At 33.4% G+C, this 18,552-nt stretch overlaps 2 protein-coding genes and 1 non-coding gene across 4 annotated transcripts; 2 read left to right on the top strand and 1 right to left on the bottom strand.

The window, feature by feature from the left end:
• Window positions 1-1,925: 1,925 nt before the first annotated feature.
• TRNAK-UUU lies at window positions 1,926-1,998 on the bottom strand. Its single transcript has one exon. It is a non-coding gene; the product is annotated as a tRNA-Lys (tRNA).
• A 4,111-nt stretch (window positions 1,999-6,109) lies between these two features.
• On the top strand, window positions 6,110-9,567 carry LOC116145262. Its single transcript, XM_031430701.1, has 4 exons — window positions 6,110-6,594; window positions 7,778-8,227; window positions 8,691-8,997; window positions 9,082-9,567. The coding sequence occupies exons 1-4, from the start codon at window positions 6,178-6,180 to the stop codon at window positions 9,216-9,218; spliced, it is 1,311 nt and encodes a 436-aa protein (XP_031286561.1). The 5' UTR covers window positions 6,110-6,177; the 3' UTR covers window positions 9,219-9,567.
• Window positions 9,568-10,107: 540 nt separating this feature from the next.
• LOC116145219 (EH domain-containing protein 1) lies at window positions 10,108-18,446 on the top strand. 2 transcript variants are annotated; one of them, XM_031430648.1, is made up of 16 exons: window positions 10,108-10,381; window positions 10,837-10,916; window positions 14,551-14,619; window positions 14,920-14,977; window positions 15,078-15,133; window positions 15,213-15,255; window positions 15,341-15,402; window positions 16,099-16,212; window positions 16,402-16,504; window positions 16,621-16,670; window positions 16,803-16,931; window positions 17,019-17,270; window positions 17,381-17,460; window positions 17,571-17,697; window positions 17,860-18,003; window positions 18,109-18,446. In XM_031430648.1, the coding sequence occupies exons 1-16, from the start codon at window positions 10,300-10,302 to the stop codon at window positions 18,292-18,294; spliced, it is 1,635 nt and encodes a 544-aa protein (XP_031286508.1). In that variant the 5' UTR covers window positions 10,108-10,299; the 3' UTR covers window positions 18,295-18,446. The 2 variants fall into 2 exon arrangements, with proteins under 2 accessions (XP_031286508.1, XP_031286507.1); XM_031430647.1 differs by lacking the exons at window positions 14,551-14,619; window positions 14,920-14,977; window positions 15,078-15,133; ... (3 more) ...; window positions 16,402-16,504; window positions 16,621-16,670 and adding exons at window positions 11,571-11,639; window positions 11,940-11,997; window positions 12,098-12,153; ... (3 more) ...; window positions 13,418-13,520; window positions 13,637-13,686 and having other exon boundaries at window positions 10,109-10,381.
• The last annotated feature ends 106 nt before the right edge of the window (window positions 18,447-18,552 follow it).

Genomic DNA, 18,552 nt, shown 5'->3' with positions numbered 1-18,552 from the left:
AAATCTCTGTTACTTACATTATCCTAAACTCCTTGATTGAAGGTTGCATTTTTAGAAACTAAATTCCCAACTGTTGTGACATTTGATTTCGCAACGTCCATGCATCCGATGTACGTATAACCGTCCAATGAGGGTGTGTCGAATCGGCGAGTGTATGACACATACTCCCTCTTAGGAAGGTTGTACCGTGCATCGGTGCACGGAAGAATTGTTCTTTGGCAATGCCTTTTATATGGGTTGATGAGATAAGTAGTATGATTTGTGCCAAATCAGTTGGGAATTTTGGATCCTTGGGTTGATGAGATAAGTAGTATAATTTGTGCCAAATCAGTTGGGAATTTGGGATCCTAAATTTAATACGATATCTTGATATATTAACATTGTAAATGTGGCATTATCCTTTCAGAGCTTTATTAATGTAATGATGTCTTGAATCTTTGATGATGTTATATAAGATAATCCTATTAGTGTAAAGCATGGTTCTGCAGATTGTTTGTAATACAATGGTTTAGGAATAAAAGATTGCAGGCTTGAGCTAAACAATGCCTTTGGTCATTCCCAGTTCTAACTTTCTCTCTATTATATGAATGTTGAATTCCTAAATTTGGGGGCCAATTAGGGATTGTTATGTTCTGTTCTATAACAAAACCAATTTACAAATCCTTTAAAGTTTGATTGGATGTTGATGGATATGGTGTATGATTGGAGCCCACAAAGTGCAATCTTGTTGCCCATCTTTTGAATTGAATTTGAATGTGAAGGAACCTGGAAATCCAGTGGACTTTCACAGCAATTTCCTTGGGTGTTTGCACTGTGGTGAGTGTGACTCTGACGTTGCGATGCTTCAGGCATTTCATCAAACAGTTGTAAGAGTGACCCATTTGCTTTAGATGATAAGGGTATTTTGGATAGGATTTATAGGATTTTTGAAAAAGTAAAAATTTGGTGATTAGGAGTTGAGATTTGAAAATTAATAAAAATACATTTTTAGGTTTGTTAATTTACTAAGCACTTCTGTAATAAAACATTAAAAATTAACAAAAACATTCTTACTTATCCATTAAATACCGATAGTCGTCAATCACTGTCAGAGGGTGGTCGGAGTCATCGTAATAACGTACGATCGATTAGATTTGATCGTTTGTGTGTTGATATGACATTTTTCAGTCAGATCCATCGTGGATCTGGCCGTCAACAGTCAGATTCTTGGTTATATATTTGGTCTTTTCTAACCAGATCTACAGTAGATTTGGCTGAAAAATGCTAGATCAGCGTACTACTAGTCAGATCTAGTCGGTAATGTGCTATTATACCAGATTTTGGTCACCTGTTGGTGGTGGTGGTGGCCAGAATCTGGCAAATGTGGGTGAGTGGAGGTGTTTTTATTAATTTTTAAACTTTTTTTTTTATGTTTGGTTAAATTAACAAACCTAGAGGTTTTAAAATAATTAAATAAAATAAAATAAGATTTTCAGAATAGAAAATTAAATGTGTATTTTGGAAAAAATAAGAATAGGGTAGTGTATTTTAGTGCACATTAGTGTCACTAAAACATGTTTGTCACTAAAACAAACATGTTTTAGTGACAATAATGTGCACTAAAATATAAAGTGATCTGCGTTTTGTATTTGAGTATTTGATTTGAAGTCAAATTTGCGTTGGAGGCAGTCCAACTAATCTCTTATCGGAGAGCAATAACTCTCCATAGCTATATAACTATTTGTTTTGTTGTTTTGTGGTTGTGGCCATGGACTCTTTTTAGTCAAATTGGGCATGGTTGAGACTATGTGTAGCCTCTGATGGAGTAAACTTAAAACATATTGGGACCATATTGGACACACTGCTCAATACGAAGTTTTCCAAAAACTGTCCTTCAAACAGATTAAAGTAAATAGGGTTTCAAAAACAGAAAAAAGAATTTATGATGCCCCTGGTGAGATTCGAACTCACGACTTTTCGCTTAAAAGGCGACTACATTAACCACTATGTTACAGAGGCTGATGTTAAGTTTGCGGCAAAGTGTTTGTATTCATTTAAATTAGTTCATTCTTCTTCCCCCCCAAAAAAATTGATTGTGTAATCATGAGGATTTAAACAAAGGTTGCGTTTGGGAGACAAGATTAGATCAAATTGCATTAGGCTTTGCCATAGGATTGGATTGAGAATAGAGTATGATTGGATTAGAATAATGCTGTCTCACGTTTACTGACACTGGATAAGAATATTTATATTTAAATGAATTAACAATATTATATATTTATTAATAATTGTTTTTAATTAATGATTTAATATTTTAAATTACTATTTCATAATGCGGATAAAAATAATTTTATTTATTCAATATAATATTAGTAATTAAGGTAATAAAATTAAAATATATATGTTAAATCAAATTAATAATATATTTAAAAACATTGATATTTAAATTTGTATCAATAATATTTTAAATTAATAAATAAATACTGATATTAATATTTTCAAATATAATTTATTTAATATTAATTATAAAATAAAACAATATTTATGATATTAATTTAATTATTAATTCATTTAATAAACATAACATAAAATACAGAAAAAAAAAAAAAAAATTTGCCCAACCTGTGGATAAGAAATCCCATGGATAGCCAAGACCAATTTAGTCCAATCTAACCCTTTAACCCATCTCCCAAACATAGCCTAACATATGATGGTTAGAACTTAGAACATTCTGCAGAATATGAACAAAAGTAATGGGCCTAATGGTTTAAATTGTGATGAGATGGTGCAATCAATTGGGCTTACTTGAGATGGACTCAACTTATGCTTCTACATGAAATGGAAATCTGAGCTCGTTACTGTACGGTTTTGATTCCTATAGTTAGGAACCGGAATCGGAACCGGGAACCGAGACTAATATAAAATAAAATTAAAGAGTATGGAGGTTAGTAAAAACTTTTGTAGAAAAAGTAATATGAATACATTTATATTTATATTTCATAACATTTAAAGTAAGTTGGTTTGACTTTTGAGAATTTACCTTTTACAAAGTAATAGAGTTTGTAATTTTGAATTTATAATTTGTAATTTTATTTTTTTTTGCCATTTTAAAAACTTTTGGAGGGTAATATAAAATCAAGATCGAAACTGTTGTTACAAGTTTCAGTTCCAAATTTCAAGAAACCGTCGGTTCCAGTTCTGGTTTCGATTCCTTTAAAAAAATACAGGGTACTCAGAATTGAACACCCCTACATGATGGACATTGGTTATATTTATCTAAACCATCATACCCACAAATTTTCAATGATCTTAAAGGGGTTGCTTATCTTATTTGTGGCAATGTTAACTGTTGTTACGATTTTACGCAACTAACGGAACCCAATTGACATTGACAGAATCAGATTAGATGTGTGCATGATTAATCAAAATCAAAAATAAAGAACAGATAAATAATGCAAACAACTTTAAAAAGGTTCGGCAAGTTTAAACTTAAGCTTATGTCTACTGTTATCTTATTAATGGTTTGAGTGTAAAAATAAGTCTAGTCTCTTTAGAATTGCTAAACCCTTACAGTGAGTTTTCTAGGGGTATTTATACAAGAATATGATAATGGTTGATTGAGAGATTATAAAGATTGTGGCTTAATCATAAGAAGTTAATAACATGATTAGCTCAATCACGTTACATCCAAATTATACGATTAGATAAAACTTATCTGTGACATATAAATAACTATCCACCTAGCTCGTTGCACCGAGCTTCACTTTCTTCGAACTATCACTGATTCTGAGCTTGTTGTAAACTCTCGCACAACATAAACCCTTTAATCTTCACCATTGGATCACATTCCCCATAAACATTGGAAATGAATGATAGCCTATCATTTGATAACTTTCTGCCATATTTCACAAGAACCTTTACAGAAACTGCCCACGAAGTAAAGCCAAATTGCCAGCGGATCAGTTGATCCTCGTGAATATGCAACCAACAAGGATCTCACACGCGAACACTCTTAACCCCAACAAAACCCTCTTAATTTAAACCCTAAACTCTGCAATCTGCAATAGATTTTGAACAAGTTTCACCATCATTTTGTCTGCGCAAATACAATATACACTAAAGGCAAAAGTTGAATAATGATGCTAATGATCCCATCTTCGGCCTCCCATGTGGCAGATTCCGCCGTGAATGGTGGCCCGCGTGTCCACGTTGCATGTTATGGTGCCCCACCACCAGCTGTATGAGTAGAGTGATGTAGGAAAGTTGGTGAAGTGTACATGTGAAAGAGAAAGAGGAAAACTAAAAAAAATTTAATAAATACTTTGAAGGATGGATCATTTTGTCATCTTTTTAAGTTAACATGATGACACGACAGTTTGTATAAAACAATCTATTTATGTATCTATAACTTTTAAAAACCTTGTTAAGCCATCCAAAAAGCCTGTTAATGAATAGGTACAGATAACCATCCTTGGTTGGTCGGGTGAGATAATAAGGACTCTAAGGTATATTACTCTGAAGGTCTTGAATTTGATTCCCCTCAGTTGCTAATAGAGGTAGTCATTGAAGAGTTTACATGGTTGTTAACTTTAAGGTTTCAGAGAATTAGTTGAGATGTACGCAAGCTGATGGCCACTTGAGGGTTTACTTGGTCGTTAACTAAGGGTCTTAGAGAATTAGTCGAGGTGTGCACAAACTAGTGGTTATTAGAGATTTTATTCGATTGTTAACTTCAAACCACTGGAGGATTAGTCGAGGTGGGCATAAGTTGGCTTCGGACTCCACAATCACAAGAAAAAAATAATTGTTTTGATATCTGTCATATTGCTGCTATCGCTCAACACATAATTCTTTGTGGAGTAATGCTATAGTAACTATAGTTATTGAAGGATGCGCACCGAATTCGTGCACCGAATGACGTGGCACAATCCTAACTGTCGATTAATTATGAATTAATATTAATCGACGGTTAGGATTATGTTACGTCATTTGGTGCACGAATTCGATGTGCATCCTTCTATAACTGTATTATTTTCCCTTTTTGTGAGGTTTACATCGGGGCAATGGAAAGATTTTATGATTGATAATAGTGTGAGCAGCACAAGTAGCTAAGAAAGCTATGATTAGAATAGGGTTTAGAAGATTTAGTGGGAAACATATCATGAATTTTGGCCAAAGATTAATGTTTATGTAACATTTGGACCATGAAACATATACTAAAGTATAATTGTATTAGTCTTATAACTTACAACTAAAATAGTTAATATATTAATAAATCTAAATTGTCTGTTTTTTTTTTTAATTTAAATTAAAACAAATGGGGTTGGTATTATATTAAGAAGTTTCTACTTCTCTTTTTAAGCAAGATGATTCTTACCTTTTAAATTAAGGGTATATGTTGAATATAGAGAGAGATTGAACAATCAAATTTTTTATTTATTATTTTTTTAAAGATTCTCGTGAGAATTTCTAACTTTAATGTTATTTTTGTACTCATTATACCTTAAGATGAATACTTTTTATTAAACAGAGTGTCTGGATGAGTTTGTATACACTTCGACTAATTCTTTCTCGTGACTACATCATCCCATCGTCATGATCCTTAAGATGAACACTTTAAAGATTATTCACCACTATCTCAATCAACGAGTGCGACGTGATTTCCATTTAGATGTTTAACATATTAATGAAGAAGAAAATATATTCACACCTAAAAATTTAACCTTAAAAGATAATCAACTCTCGTTCGTACACTAATTATGATAAATCTAAACGTTAATTAAAACTTTTAAGTTAAGTGGTCTTTTTAATTCATCTTAAACTTTAACTTTTCGGATCAAATTGTTATCTTAATATAGTATTAGAGCCCCTGATTTTAAGTTATAAACCTCAATTACCTTAATTGTGTACCACCCACTAAAATTGGAGTCTTAATCCCTAAGAAAATGGTTCAATTTCAAGCAAAATTTACTACAAATATAATGAAATTCAAATTGTACTATGTTTGATTTGGACCCCAAAATATGAACACTTTATATAGTTTATTCAATTGTCCACGTGGCTCACTTTCATTGGTTCGAAAATACATTAACAAAAGTACCACTCAAATAAAATTAAAACATAACGAGCTTATTTAAATTCAAGCACTCTCCTTCTTCCTCTTCGAACAAAAAGTTTTCTGCCTTCATCATCGTCGGCATGGGGGACGAGTACGAAAACTCAACGCGTGAAGTTTTGATACCGCCCAACAACAAGTTCACGAGGAGCATCTCGCATGCGCAGGACGAGTTGCACAGTTTCAGATCATATCTCCGATGGATGTGCGTGGACCAATCGAATTTGTGGAGGGCGTGTCTTTCGTGGTTCGTGTTTCTGCTTTTCGCCATTGTTGTTCCCGCGTTTTCGCATTTTTTCTTGGCTTGTGGGACGTGTGACGCCCACCACGACCGGCCCTTTGACGGGGTGGTTCAGGTGTCACTGAGCAGCGTGGCCGCGCTCTCGTTCATTTGTTTATCTGGGTTTGTTAAGAAGTTTGGGCTCAGACGGTTCTTGTTCTTTGATAAGCTATGTGATGAAAGCGAGACTGTAAGGAGAGGATACACAGAACAGCTCAATGTATGTATATAATTCATCTCTCTTTGTGTTTATTTGTTTCATTTTTTATTTTGTTTTTTGGTTTTTTTGTTTTTTTATTGAAATGGTGCGATTTTAGCCTAAGTTTTTTGTGAAAATTTTGATTTGATCATCTTGAGAGAGTCAGAGAATGGTTTTGATTTCTGGGTTAGAAATGCTATTTTTGTTTATAAGCTCTTTGATGATTAATTTCTTTGAAAAAGATGAATTTTGTGGTCTCTTTCCGGTTGAATTTATTGATCACTTTTGAGTTGAAGTCATTGAATTTTAATTGTTTAATTCATTTTATGTATTTATATGGTTCTGACTCTTTGTCTTTTTATTTATTCTATTATGGATTTATAGAACTTATTATTAATTTCATATTTTTGGATGAAATTACATGATTTTAGACCCTATTATGTGAGTTCTGTGTAGAATGTTAGTGTTGATTTTCTGGGTTAGAAATGTTAATATTGTTTAAAACCTGTTTTATGATTCAATTTTTTTTTTTTTTTTTTTTTTAAATATATGAATTTTGTGGTTTTTTTCCAATTGAATATTAAATATTTAATTCTTTTAAGAATATCTTTCCTTTTTTGTCTATCAAATGTGTATGATTGAAGATCAAAGTGTCCAAAAACTAGGCCGGTAATCAAGTGAAGTTTGACTTTGATCAGCTGTATTGAGACTCGAGAGTTTTGAGCTGTAAACCAGGTGGAAGGAAGAAAATAAAATTTCTATACGCAAAGTCTCTTACTGCTCAGCCACATAAAAAGTTTTTTTTTTGAAAGAACTAGTAATAATAAATTGAGAACCTTTCTGGTGGGGCATAAATAAAAAGTGAAAACTTCACTATATTGAACAGTTCTATACCTGAACCACCTACCAAAATTGTGATGGCTGATTCTCTGGCATTATCCAGATTGTGCATTGTTGTAACTCTTGCTTAGTAGGAACTTAACTACAATAATGTAGAAGTCACCAAAAGCCCTAGAACAATGTAAAGATTATAGATTCTAGTTGTCCATTAGTTGTTCATTGTACACTTTTGGCTAATGGACTTGCTTTACAGGATAGACATTTGAGAGAATGTCTTATCTGATACAAGATTTCTTTTCTTTCTATTATGGATATGTTTCTCTTTTGGTGGGCTTAGAAGTTTTTATTCCTATGATTTATGCAGAGATCATTGAAGATCCTCTCCTATTTTGTCCTCCCTTGCTTTGTTGTGGAGACTGCATACAAGATATGGTGGTATGCTTCCGGTGCCTCACAGATTCCCTTTTTGGGCAATGTTTACCTCAGCGATAGCATTGCATGCATAATGGAGCTCTGCTCTTGGCTCTATCGTACTACTGTCATATTCCTCGTATGTGTTCTCTTCCGTTTGATATGCCACCTTCAGATCCTACGGCTCCAGGATTTTGCTCAAGTTTTCCAGACGGAGTCTGATGTGGGGTCTGTACTGTCTGAGCATCTTAGGATCAGGAGGCATTTGAGGATCATTAGCCATCGATATCGTGTGTTCATATTGTGGTCCTTGATCTTAGTCACAGGGAGCCAGTTTGCCTCATTGCTTATCACAACAAAGTCAAGTTCTACTGTGGACATGTACAGGGCTGGAGAACTTGCGGTATGTATCCTTCCCCATTTATCACACACCCACACACACATATATATGTATATAGTAGGGAAGTTCAAATCAATCTACTAGTGACCTATAAAACCATCCATTAAAAGATCAGCATTCTGTGAAATAAGTTTGCTTTCAGTAATACGGAAGTATATTTTTCATCATGTTAATGTAACTGTCTTACATGAAAGTGTATAATTCCATGAAGTGTCCCTACTGTATGATCCTTCTGACAGAATTATGAACTTCTTATAATGATAAAGGTTGATCCTTCTGACAGAATTATGAACTTCTTATAATGATAAAGGTTATGGCTTGATTATACCCTGCAATGTTACTTGAAATTGAATTATGCAGAACTATTAATTCATGATGTGGATCAGCATGTTGCTGCTAAGTGACATGATTCAGATTTCACATGGAAAATGCACTAACGATGTGTTATCCAATTATTTGTCTGCAGCTGTGCTCCATAACCCTTGTCACTGCACTCCTTATATTATTGCGAAGTGCATCAAAAATTACACACAAGGCACAGGCTATCACATGTCTTGCTGCTAAGTGGCATGTTTGTGCCACGCTAGATTCATTTGATTTAAATGACAGTGAAACTCTTATGGGTGCTGGTGCGGGCCAAGCCGATCATGGGAGTGGCCATGGGGGATCAGATGCTGATGATCTTGGTGATGAAGAAGATGACTTGGACAACACAAACCTCATCCCATCTTATGCATATAGCACCATTTCATTCCAGAAGAGACAAGCTCTAGGTAAATCTCACGACGACCTGTCAATGCATACACATTATATTTATAATTTACTTTAGTTTGATGATTTTCTTCCTGTATTGGCAGTGAATTACTTTGAAAACAACAGAGCAGGGATTACGCTATACGGGTTCATGTTAGATAGGAGCACACTTCACACCATTTTCGGTATCGAAATGTCTCTTGTTCTATGGTTGCTTGGAAAGACTGTTGGTATTTCTTGAGAATTTTTTTTTTTTCCAATCCATTTCTTGTTTGATATCATTCTTGGTCTTTAGGATTGATTGCTTTAGACCATATTATATGTAGAGTCAAAAAGAGAGAAGGTTGGAGAGCGATCTTGTAAAGGCTTCATATCCATTCAATTTTTCTGTTCTTTTATCATTTTTTTTTCTGTCTCCTTTCTTCTTTTGTTTATTCTTTTTAAGCCTTGTTTTGTGTAACATTCCATCGGTTTCTTGTATATTTGGAGTTGTTATTAGCGATCAATACCATTGTTCTTTGTCTTCTTTTTGGAAAACTCTTTGCCTAAATTTCAGATGAATTATAGAGCTTCTTCATTTAACTTGATAATACTCATGTAGTCATATATATATAAGGTGGCTTATTTGTAGAACTAAAACACCAGATTTCCTGTCAAAATTTTGTCCTCCGACCAAAGCTTTAATGGTTTATATTTATATATGGAAAATAATACAGTTATGGAAAGGAATGTACCAAATTTATGCACTGAATAACGTGATAAAATCTTGATCGTCGATTAATTATAAATTAATATTAATTAATGGTTAAGATTATATCACATCATTCGATGCATAAATTTGGTGTGCTCATTTCAATAACTGTAGTTTTACTCTTTATATATTGATTGAGCGCTGTTCCGATAAAAATTTACCCTTCTTGATAAATAAAGTAATAAACCCATTTGAAATAAAAAATAAACACGTGCTGAGTTGGCTTCCACACACGAAGTTCCACAAACAAAACGACGTCGTTTATTATAACGCTCTTTTAACATTCTCACTGCGAAAAGCGATTAAATTACCGTAGACTCGAAGCAACGACGCCGTATGAACTAATTAGGGGGAGTTTCACATTCGCGTTCCGCCGGCAAGAAGAGACCTAACGTCCTACGTCCTAACATTCAACAAACCAAGTGGCGATAGTAACTGTTTTCTGGTTTTTGTTACCTTTTTTACATTCTCTTCTGTATGAACTGAAAACATCGAAAACAAAATAAATCAAAAGCAGAAACATAAAAATACACAATCCGGCTTCGGTTTTGCTTGATCATTTACTGTAGTGATGGACATAACGAGTCCGATTGGTTCGTGTTCCAAAGAGCACCAGAAGATCTACCAGGAATGGTTTAATCACGCCGATTCAGGTACATATTAATCTCTTCTTTCAAATGCGCGCGTAACTTCATTTAATTTCATTCAATATTTATATTGTACTTCGATATAAAAACCTTTAGGCGCGATCTAAGAATTATGCTGATGGGAGTTCGCTGGAAGAAATCGTAAACTATTATTATAATTTAGTTTCTGTAGTTGAAAGTGTTTCGTTTGGAATGTGTAAATTCTGTTTGGTTATGAGCACAGGATTTGGTTCTTTATGTTGTGTTTGGTGAATGAGAAAACGGAGAGAAAACAAGTTTGTTTGGATTTTTTTTTTTCCCCTTTTTTTCGTGCTTCTATTTTGTTTTGTTGGATTTGTTGAGATGCTTGAGATAGGAATGAAGTTTATATTGTTTTTTTTTTTTTTTCAAATTCTTATGTTTAGCCATGTTATGAAATGTGACTTCAACTTTAATTTTAAGAGATACATGTGTTTTTTTAGATGGTGATGGTCGAATTACGGGTACTGATGCAATTAAGTTCTTCTCTTTGTCGAATTTACCACGACAAGATCTCAAGCAGGTACCATTTTTATTTAATTTTTTGTGGTTGATTCAATATGTTGCTTGTTGACCATTATTTGTTCTTGCTTTACAGATTTGAGTCTTGATTTTTTCTACAACTCCCTTGTAATTGTCTTTTCGGAATATGTGTGTATGTGTGTCCGAATGTATCTTTTTGTGATGAAGTGAAGGTCATTTGGAGTTGTTTTTGCTCGAAATCACATTTGACGTGCTTTTCTGTTGTTTATCTGTGGATTCATATATGAGTACATTGTGAGTTGCAAAAGTAGAATTTCACATGGTAATTTGATGTGAAAACAACTCCAAAAGCTGGATTGATGTTATATATTTCAGGACTGAAATTCATGAGACATTACAAGTAAAGAAAGAACCTTAACTTTGTGAGAGAACAATGTTTCTTGTGTGTGAAGGATTCACCCTTTCTTGCGTACCAAAAACTAAAACTGGACTTTTCTTTTTTAGTCTCTTAAACCCTGATTTTGGACTTATGTAGTTTGATACCAAATTTAGAATTATCGTTTGGAAATCTCAGTATTACACTGTTTGATGTATTTCCTTCCTTCATATAAGTTTTTGACTTTGTACTTTCAGTTGGGTTCTTCTTATTTAGTTATGTTGACGATATTTTTTTCACCGTTTTTTCTCTTTGAAGGTTTGGGCAATTGCAGATTCCAAGAGACAGGGATATCTTGGTCTCAGAGAGTTCATAAGTGCTATGCAGGTTATAATTACTGTATTTCATTCATTAGTGCTATGCAGATTATAATTAGTGTATTTCATGCATTGTAAATTTGTAGTACTTGTTAATTTTTGTTAAGTTAAATGGGTCGAGTAGGGCCATATATTGTGAAGTTATATGTCTGAATATGTTTTGAATAAAAAAATATAATTTTTCATAGTAGCATCAAATGTGCACGAGCTATGCATGGAATGTTCATACCAAAATTTAGTGTTTTTATTTATCAAAAAATATTTGATAAAATTATCTATCTGACATCTCTATTCTACTTTTAATCTGCAGCTAGTTTCGCTAGCGCAAGATGGACATGCGATAACACATGATCTCTTGAATAGCAATGGTAAACCGTTTTCAGAAGCATTATTTTTTGTTGCTCTCCTTTAATTTGCATTTTGTTTGGTAATCTATAATTTAAAGTAAATCATTTTTGTGTATTACAGTTGACTTCCAAAGTTTGAAACTTCCTGTAATGGAAGGTTTGGATGCTTTAATTGCAGTATGTACCCTATTTTCTTAATTTCAATTTTTCATTTACGTTTTATGCTAGTTCTTACTCTTTTATTTAATCTATTCAGAAGCAAAAGCGTTCATCAAAGACAAGTGATCCTGATGTGAATGGTAAGAAGTTTCTTGTTATGTTCATGATGGTCATTTCTAATTTGGTCTTCTGTTATAGATTTATTACTAATTGGCAGTGACACAGGTAGTTCCCAACCTCAACCCTCACCTTCAGCTAGTTGGTTTTCTACGAAATCATCAAAAAAGGTTTGTGTTTTAGCTTCTAAATGTAAAGTTTGCATGCATTTTTTAAATGGTTAATTTTTTTTACTAGATTTAGTCATGCTTTGAATCACACTATCCATGAATTAGAAGACTGTGATAATTAAAACATCGATATACAAGCATCTAAAAGTTGTTGGTTATACATGAGTGAACAAAGAAAAAAGGTTTAACTTACTGATCATAATTTAGCTTATGTATATTTGAGGATGTATGTGAGCTCATGATTTTTCTGATTTGTATTTGATACACCACACAGAGCCCACTCTACTCCAGTTATTTCTATTGTGTGAAAGTATTTGGAGATCTTTTTAGTTAGCGATGCTGCCAGTTTTGCAATTCGGTTCTTTACCCTTTCTCACATTAGTTATTTCATCTAAGAGTTTGTTGAGTTCAATGCATTTAATATTCTTTGTGATTGCTTTTAAAATTTTATCCTCTTTCTACATATGTTTATGTTGTGTAAGGGAACTCTTCCCTTCTTTATTTATTTATTTTTTCAATGGGATTATATGTCAACAGAATCATGCCTTGATGTGTTTCAGAGATGATAACAGAAATTTTTTATGGCTTGCAGCTGGTGCTTCTCTGGCAACAATATAACATCAATTTTTCTTCTTTAATTAAATATGATTTTGCTATGTCTACCTTATGGCCTTGTTCTGGTTTATTCACAGTTATCTCTGTCCTCTGTTACATCGATAGTGGATGGCTTAAAGACATTGTATATTCAAAAGCTAAAGCCATTGGAAGTTACCTATCGTTTTAATGATTTTGTATCCCCATTATTGGTAAGTGAGGAATAACCTCTGGTTACAATAGTTAAATTCCAAGTGTGTTTATTATTACTCTTAATTCAGATCTAATTTTATGGCATATGCACAACCTTTTCTGGGTAGTGCTCCTGTCCTACATTGTAGATCACAGAGAGTGAGTCATAGGGAAGTTATTAATCCTTGATATCTTCTTGTGTGATGTAGAATAATAGTGATTTTGATGCCAAACCAATGGTCATGCTTTTGGGCCAGTACTCCACTGGAAAAACAACATTCATAAAACATATGCTTAGAAGAGGCTATCCGGGCAAGTTGTCCTTTTTGTCTCTTGTTCTCTGTCATTTCCCTTTGAGCATAAAGTTTTTTCTTTTTTTTTTTTTTTTTTTTTTAGGTTTTAATTAGTTCATTTCTTCGTACTTACAGGAGCTCACATTGGACCCGAGCCGACGACTGACAGATTTGTTGTTGTTATGGTATTTATGAGTTCTCATTTAAAGTTATTTTTATATAGTGTACCACTGTACCCTCTTTTTTCTTATGTTTAGCCATGTTATGAAATGTGACTTCAACTTTAATCTTAAGAGATACATGTGTTTTTTTAGATGGTGATGGTCGAATTACGGGTACTGATGCAATTAAGTTCTTCTCTTTGTCGAATTTACCACGACAAGATCTCAAGCAGGTACCATTTTTATTTAATTTTTTGTGGTTGATTCAATGTGTTGCTTGTTGACCATTATTTGTTCTTGCTTTACAGATTTGAGTCTTGATTTTTTCTACAACTCCCTTGTAATTGTCTTTTCGGAATATGTGTGTATGTGTGTCCGAATGTATCTTTTTGTGATGAAGTGAAGGTCATTTGGAGTTGTTTTTGCTCGAAATCACATTTGACGTGCTTTTCTGTTGTTTATCTGTGGATTCATATATGAGTACATTGTGAGTTGCAAAAGTAGAATTTCACATGGTAATTTGATGTGAAAACAACTCCAAAAGCTGGATTGATGTTATATATTTCAGGATTGAAATTCATGAGACATTACAAGTAAAGAAAGAACCTTAACTTTTGTGAGAGAACAATGTTTCTTGTGTGTGAAGGATTCACCCTTTCTTGTGTACCAAAAACTAAAACTGGACTTTTCTTTTTTAGTCTCTTAAACCCTGATTTTGGACTTATGTAGTTTGATACCAAATTTAGAATTATCGTTTGGAAATCTCAGTATTACACTGTTTGATGTATTTCCTTCCTTCATATAAGTTTTTGACTTTGTACTTTTAGTTGGGTTCTTCTTATTTAGTTATGTTGACGATATTTTTTTCACTGTTTTTTCTCTTTGAAGGTTTGGGCAATTGCAGATTCCAAGAGACAGGGATATCTTGGTCTCAGAGAGTTCATAACTGCTATGCAGGTTATAATTACTGTATTTCATGCATTAGTGCTATGCAGATTATAATTAGTGTATTTCATGCATTGTAAATTTGTATTACTTGTTAATTTTTGTTAAGTTAAATGGGTCGAGTAGGGCCATATATTGTGAAGTTATATGTCTGAATATGTTTTGAATAAAAAAATATAATTTTTCATAGTAGCATCAAATGTGCACGAGCTATGCATGGAATGTTCATACCAAAATTTAGTGTTTTTATTTATCAAAAAATATTTGATAAAATTATCTATCTGACATCTCTATTCTACTTTTAATCTGCAGCTAGTTTCGCTAGCGCAAGATGGACATGCGATAACACATGATCTCTTGAATAGCAATGGTAAACCGTTTTCAGAAGCATTATTTTTTGTTGCTCTCCTTTAATTTGCATTTTGTTTGGTAATCTATAATTTAAAGTAAATCATTTTTGTGTATTACAGTTGACTTCCAAAGTTTGAAACTTCCTGTAATGGAAGGTTTGGATGCTTTAATTGCAGTATGTACCCTATTTTCTTAATTTCAATTTTTCATTTACGTTTTATGCTAGTTCTTACTCTTTTATTTAATCTATTCAGAAGCAAAAGCGTTCATCAAAGACAAGTGATCCTGATGTGAATGGTAAGAAGTTTCTTGTTATGTTCATGATGGTCATTTCTAATTTGGTCTTCTGTTATAGATTTATTACTAATTGGCAGTGACACAGGTAGTTCCCAACCTCAACCCTCACCTTCAGCTAGTTGGTTTTCTACGAAATCATCAAAAAAGGTTTGTGTTTTAGCTTCTAAATGTAAAGTTTGCATGCATTTTTTAAATGGTTAATTTTTTTTACTAGATTTAGTCATGCTTTGAATCACACTATCCATGAATTAGAAGACTGTGATAATTAAAACATCGATATACAAGCATCTAAAAGTTGTTGGTTATACATGAGTGAACAAAGAAAAAAGGTTTAACTTACTGATCATAATTTAGCTTATGTATATTTGAGGATGTATGTGAGCTCATGATTTTTCTGATTTGTATTTGATACACCACACAGAGCCCACTCTACTCCAGTTATTTCTATTGTGTGAAAGTATTTGGAGATCTTTTTAGTTAGCGATGCTGCCAGTTTTGCAATTCGGTTCTTTACCCTTTCTCACATTAGTTATTTCATCTAAGAGTTTGTTGAGTTCAATGCATTTAATATTCTTTGTGATTGCTTTTAAAATTTTATCCTCTTTCTACATATGTTTATGTTGTGTAAGGGAACTCTTCCCTTCTTTATTTATTTATTTATTTTTTCAATGGGATTATATGTCAACAGAATCATGCCTTGATGTGTTTCAGAGATGATAACAGAAATTTTTTATGGCTTGCAGCTGGTGCTTCTCTGGCAACAATATAACATCAATTTTTCTTCTTTAATTAAATATGATTTTGCTATGTCTACCTTATGGCCTTGTTCTGGTTTATTCACAGTTATCTCTGTCCTCTGTTACATCGATAGTGGATGGCTTAAAGACATTGTATATTCAAAAGCTAAAGCCATTGGAAGTTACCTATCGTTTTAATGATTTTGTATCCCCATTATTGGTAAGTGAGGAATAACCTCTGGTTACAATAGTTACATTCCAAGTGTGTTTATTATTACTCTTAATTCAGATCTAATTTTATGGCATATGCACAACCTTTTCTGGGTAGTGCTCCTGTCCTACATTGTAGATCACAGAGAGTGAGTCATAGGGAAGTTATTAATCCTTGATATCTTCTTGTGTGATGTAGAATAATAGTGATTTTGATGCCAAACCAATGGTCATGCTTTTGGGCCAGTACTCCACTGGAAAAACAACATTCATAAAACATATGCTTAGAAGAGGCTATCCGGGCAAGTTGTCCTTTTTGTCTCTTGTTCTCTGTCATTTCCCTTTGAGCATAAAGTTTTTTCTTTTTTTTTTTTTTTTTTTTTTAGGTTTTAATTAGTTCATTTCTTCGTACTTACAGGAGCTCACATTGGACCCGAGCCGACGACTGACAGATTTGTTGTTGTTATGGTATTTATGAGTTCTCATTTAAAGTTATTTTTATATAGTGTACCACTGTACCCTCTTTAGCAGACTTGACATTCAGTTGTCTACTTTGCTGAAATATTTTCATAGGATTTATAAGCTTATTGCACTTTACAGTCTGGACCTGACGAAAGAAGTATACCAGGGAACACTGTTGCTGTCCAAGCTGACATGCCATTCCATGGTCTCACAACTTTTGGAACTGCATTTTTGTCAAAGTTTGAGTGCTCTCAAATGCCACATCCTGTGAGTAGAGTAGTAAATTTTAAATTTTGAATCACATACTGTGTTCTCCTTTCATAAGACCTGAATCATTTTCTTCTGCATTTGAAGCTTCTTGACCACATTACATTGGTAGATACTCCTGGAGTTTTGTCAGGAGAGAAGCAACGTACGCAGCGATCCTATGATTTTACTGGTGTAACATCGTGGTTTGCTGCAAAGTGTGACCTCATTCTACTTCTGTTTGATCCTCACAAACTTGATGTTAGTGATGAATTTAAGCGTGTGATTTCATCATTACGTGGTCATGATGACAAAATTCGTGTGGTTTTGAACAAGGCAGACCAAGTTGATACTCAACAAGTAAATTTTGTTATCCAAGTGCTTTATTTTTCTGGTTTTGAGCATGTAAATTTGGAGATGCAGGTCTTTTATCATATCAATAAAACCTCCTTATCAGCCTCCTTTTTCAGCTGATGAGGGTTTATGGAGCTTTGATGTGGTCACTAGGAAAAGTACTTAATACTCCTGAAGTTGCACGTGTCTATATTGGGTAGGTTCTTTATCTTTTTATATTCATAAATTTTGATACATTTCTCTCTGATGATTAAGTTTCATGTTATTCTGAGTATGCAAAGTTAAACTCCCTCTTGCTTTTTGCAGCTCATTTAATGATAAACCAGTAAGTGAAGCTGTAACTGGTCCAATTGGGAAAGAACTTTTTGAAAAAGAACAAGAAGACCTTCTAGCTGATCTAAAAGACATTCCGAAAAAGGCTTGCGATCGCCGGGTGAGTAATTACATTCTTTTCTGCATATTAATAATCACGTGTTAAAGCGAGTATCTGTTGCAAGTGTCTCCCAGTTCAACTCCATATTCCTTTTAATGTTTAGTTCTAGATCTTCCTCAAAATGCTTATTAAATGAAATCCTGACTGCAATTTTACTCACAGATCAATGAATTCGTGAAGCGAGCCAGAGCTGCCAAGATACATGCTTATATCATCAGTCATCTTAGAAAGGAGATGCCTGCTATGATGGGCAAAGCCAAGACTCAGCAGAGACTCATCGATAATTTGGAAGCTGAATTTGGAAAGGTTTGAACTTTCTTCCTGTCTTTGCAAACTTCTCCACTCACATCCTCGGAACTTTTCAATGACACTCTCCTATCAAATATATTCATTCTGTTATTGTTAGTACAGGTCCAAAGGGAGTTCCATCTACCTCCTGGGGATTTTCCAAATGTTGAGCACTTCAAAGAGGTTTTGAGTGGTTACAGCTTCGACAAATTCGAGAAGTTGAAGCCGAAAATGATACAAAATGTCGACGACATGCTAGGTTACGACATACCTGATCTATTGAAGAATTTCAGAAATCCCTATGATTAGATAGACCAAGACTGAAATGTTGAAGGGCATAATAATTTATATCTGTATTTAATACCTATTTGTGAAAACATTTGGAAATTTTACAGGAAACATAAATTGGCTACTCGGTATAGGAATTATTTCCTTTTTGATTATTAGAGGTGGAAGAAATCCATATCACTATTATATATCAGAGCTATTTTTAAATTTACATTTTTTTTTTTTTAACTTCATTAAGATGTGATGTCTTTCTTGCACCCTTTTTTCGGTCATTGAAGT

This window comes from Pistacia vera, unplaced genomic scaffold, assembly GCF_008641045.1.
Source record: "Pistacia vera cultivar Batoury unplaced genomic scaffold, PisVer_v2 Contig460, whole genome shotgun sequence".
Lineage (NCBI taxonomy): Eukaryota > Viridiplantae > Streptophyta > Magnoliopsida > Sapindales > Anacardiaceae > Pistacia > Pistacia vera.
This window is presented reverse-complemented; position numbering and strand designations above follow the sequence as displayed.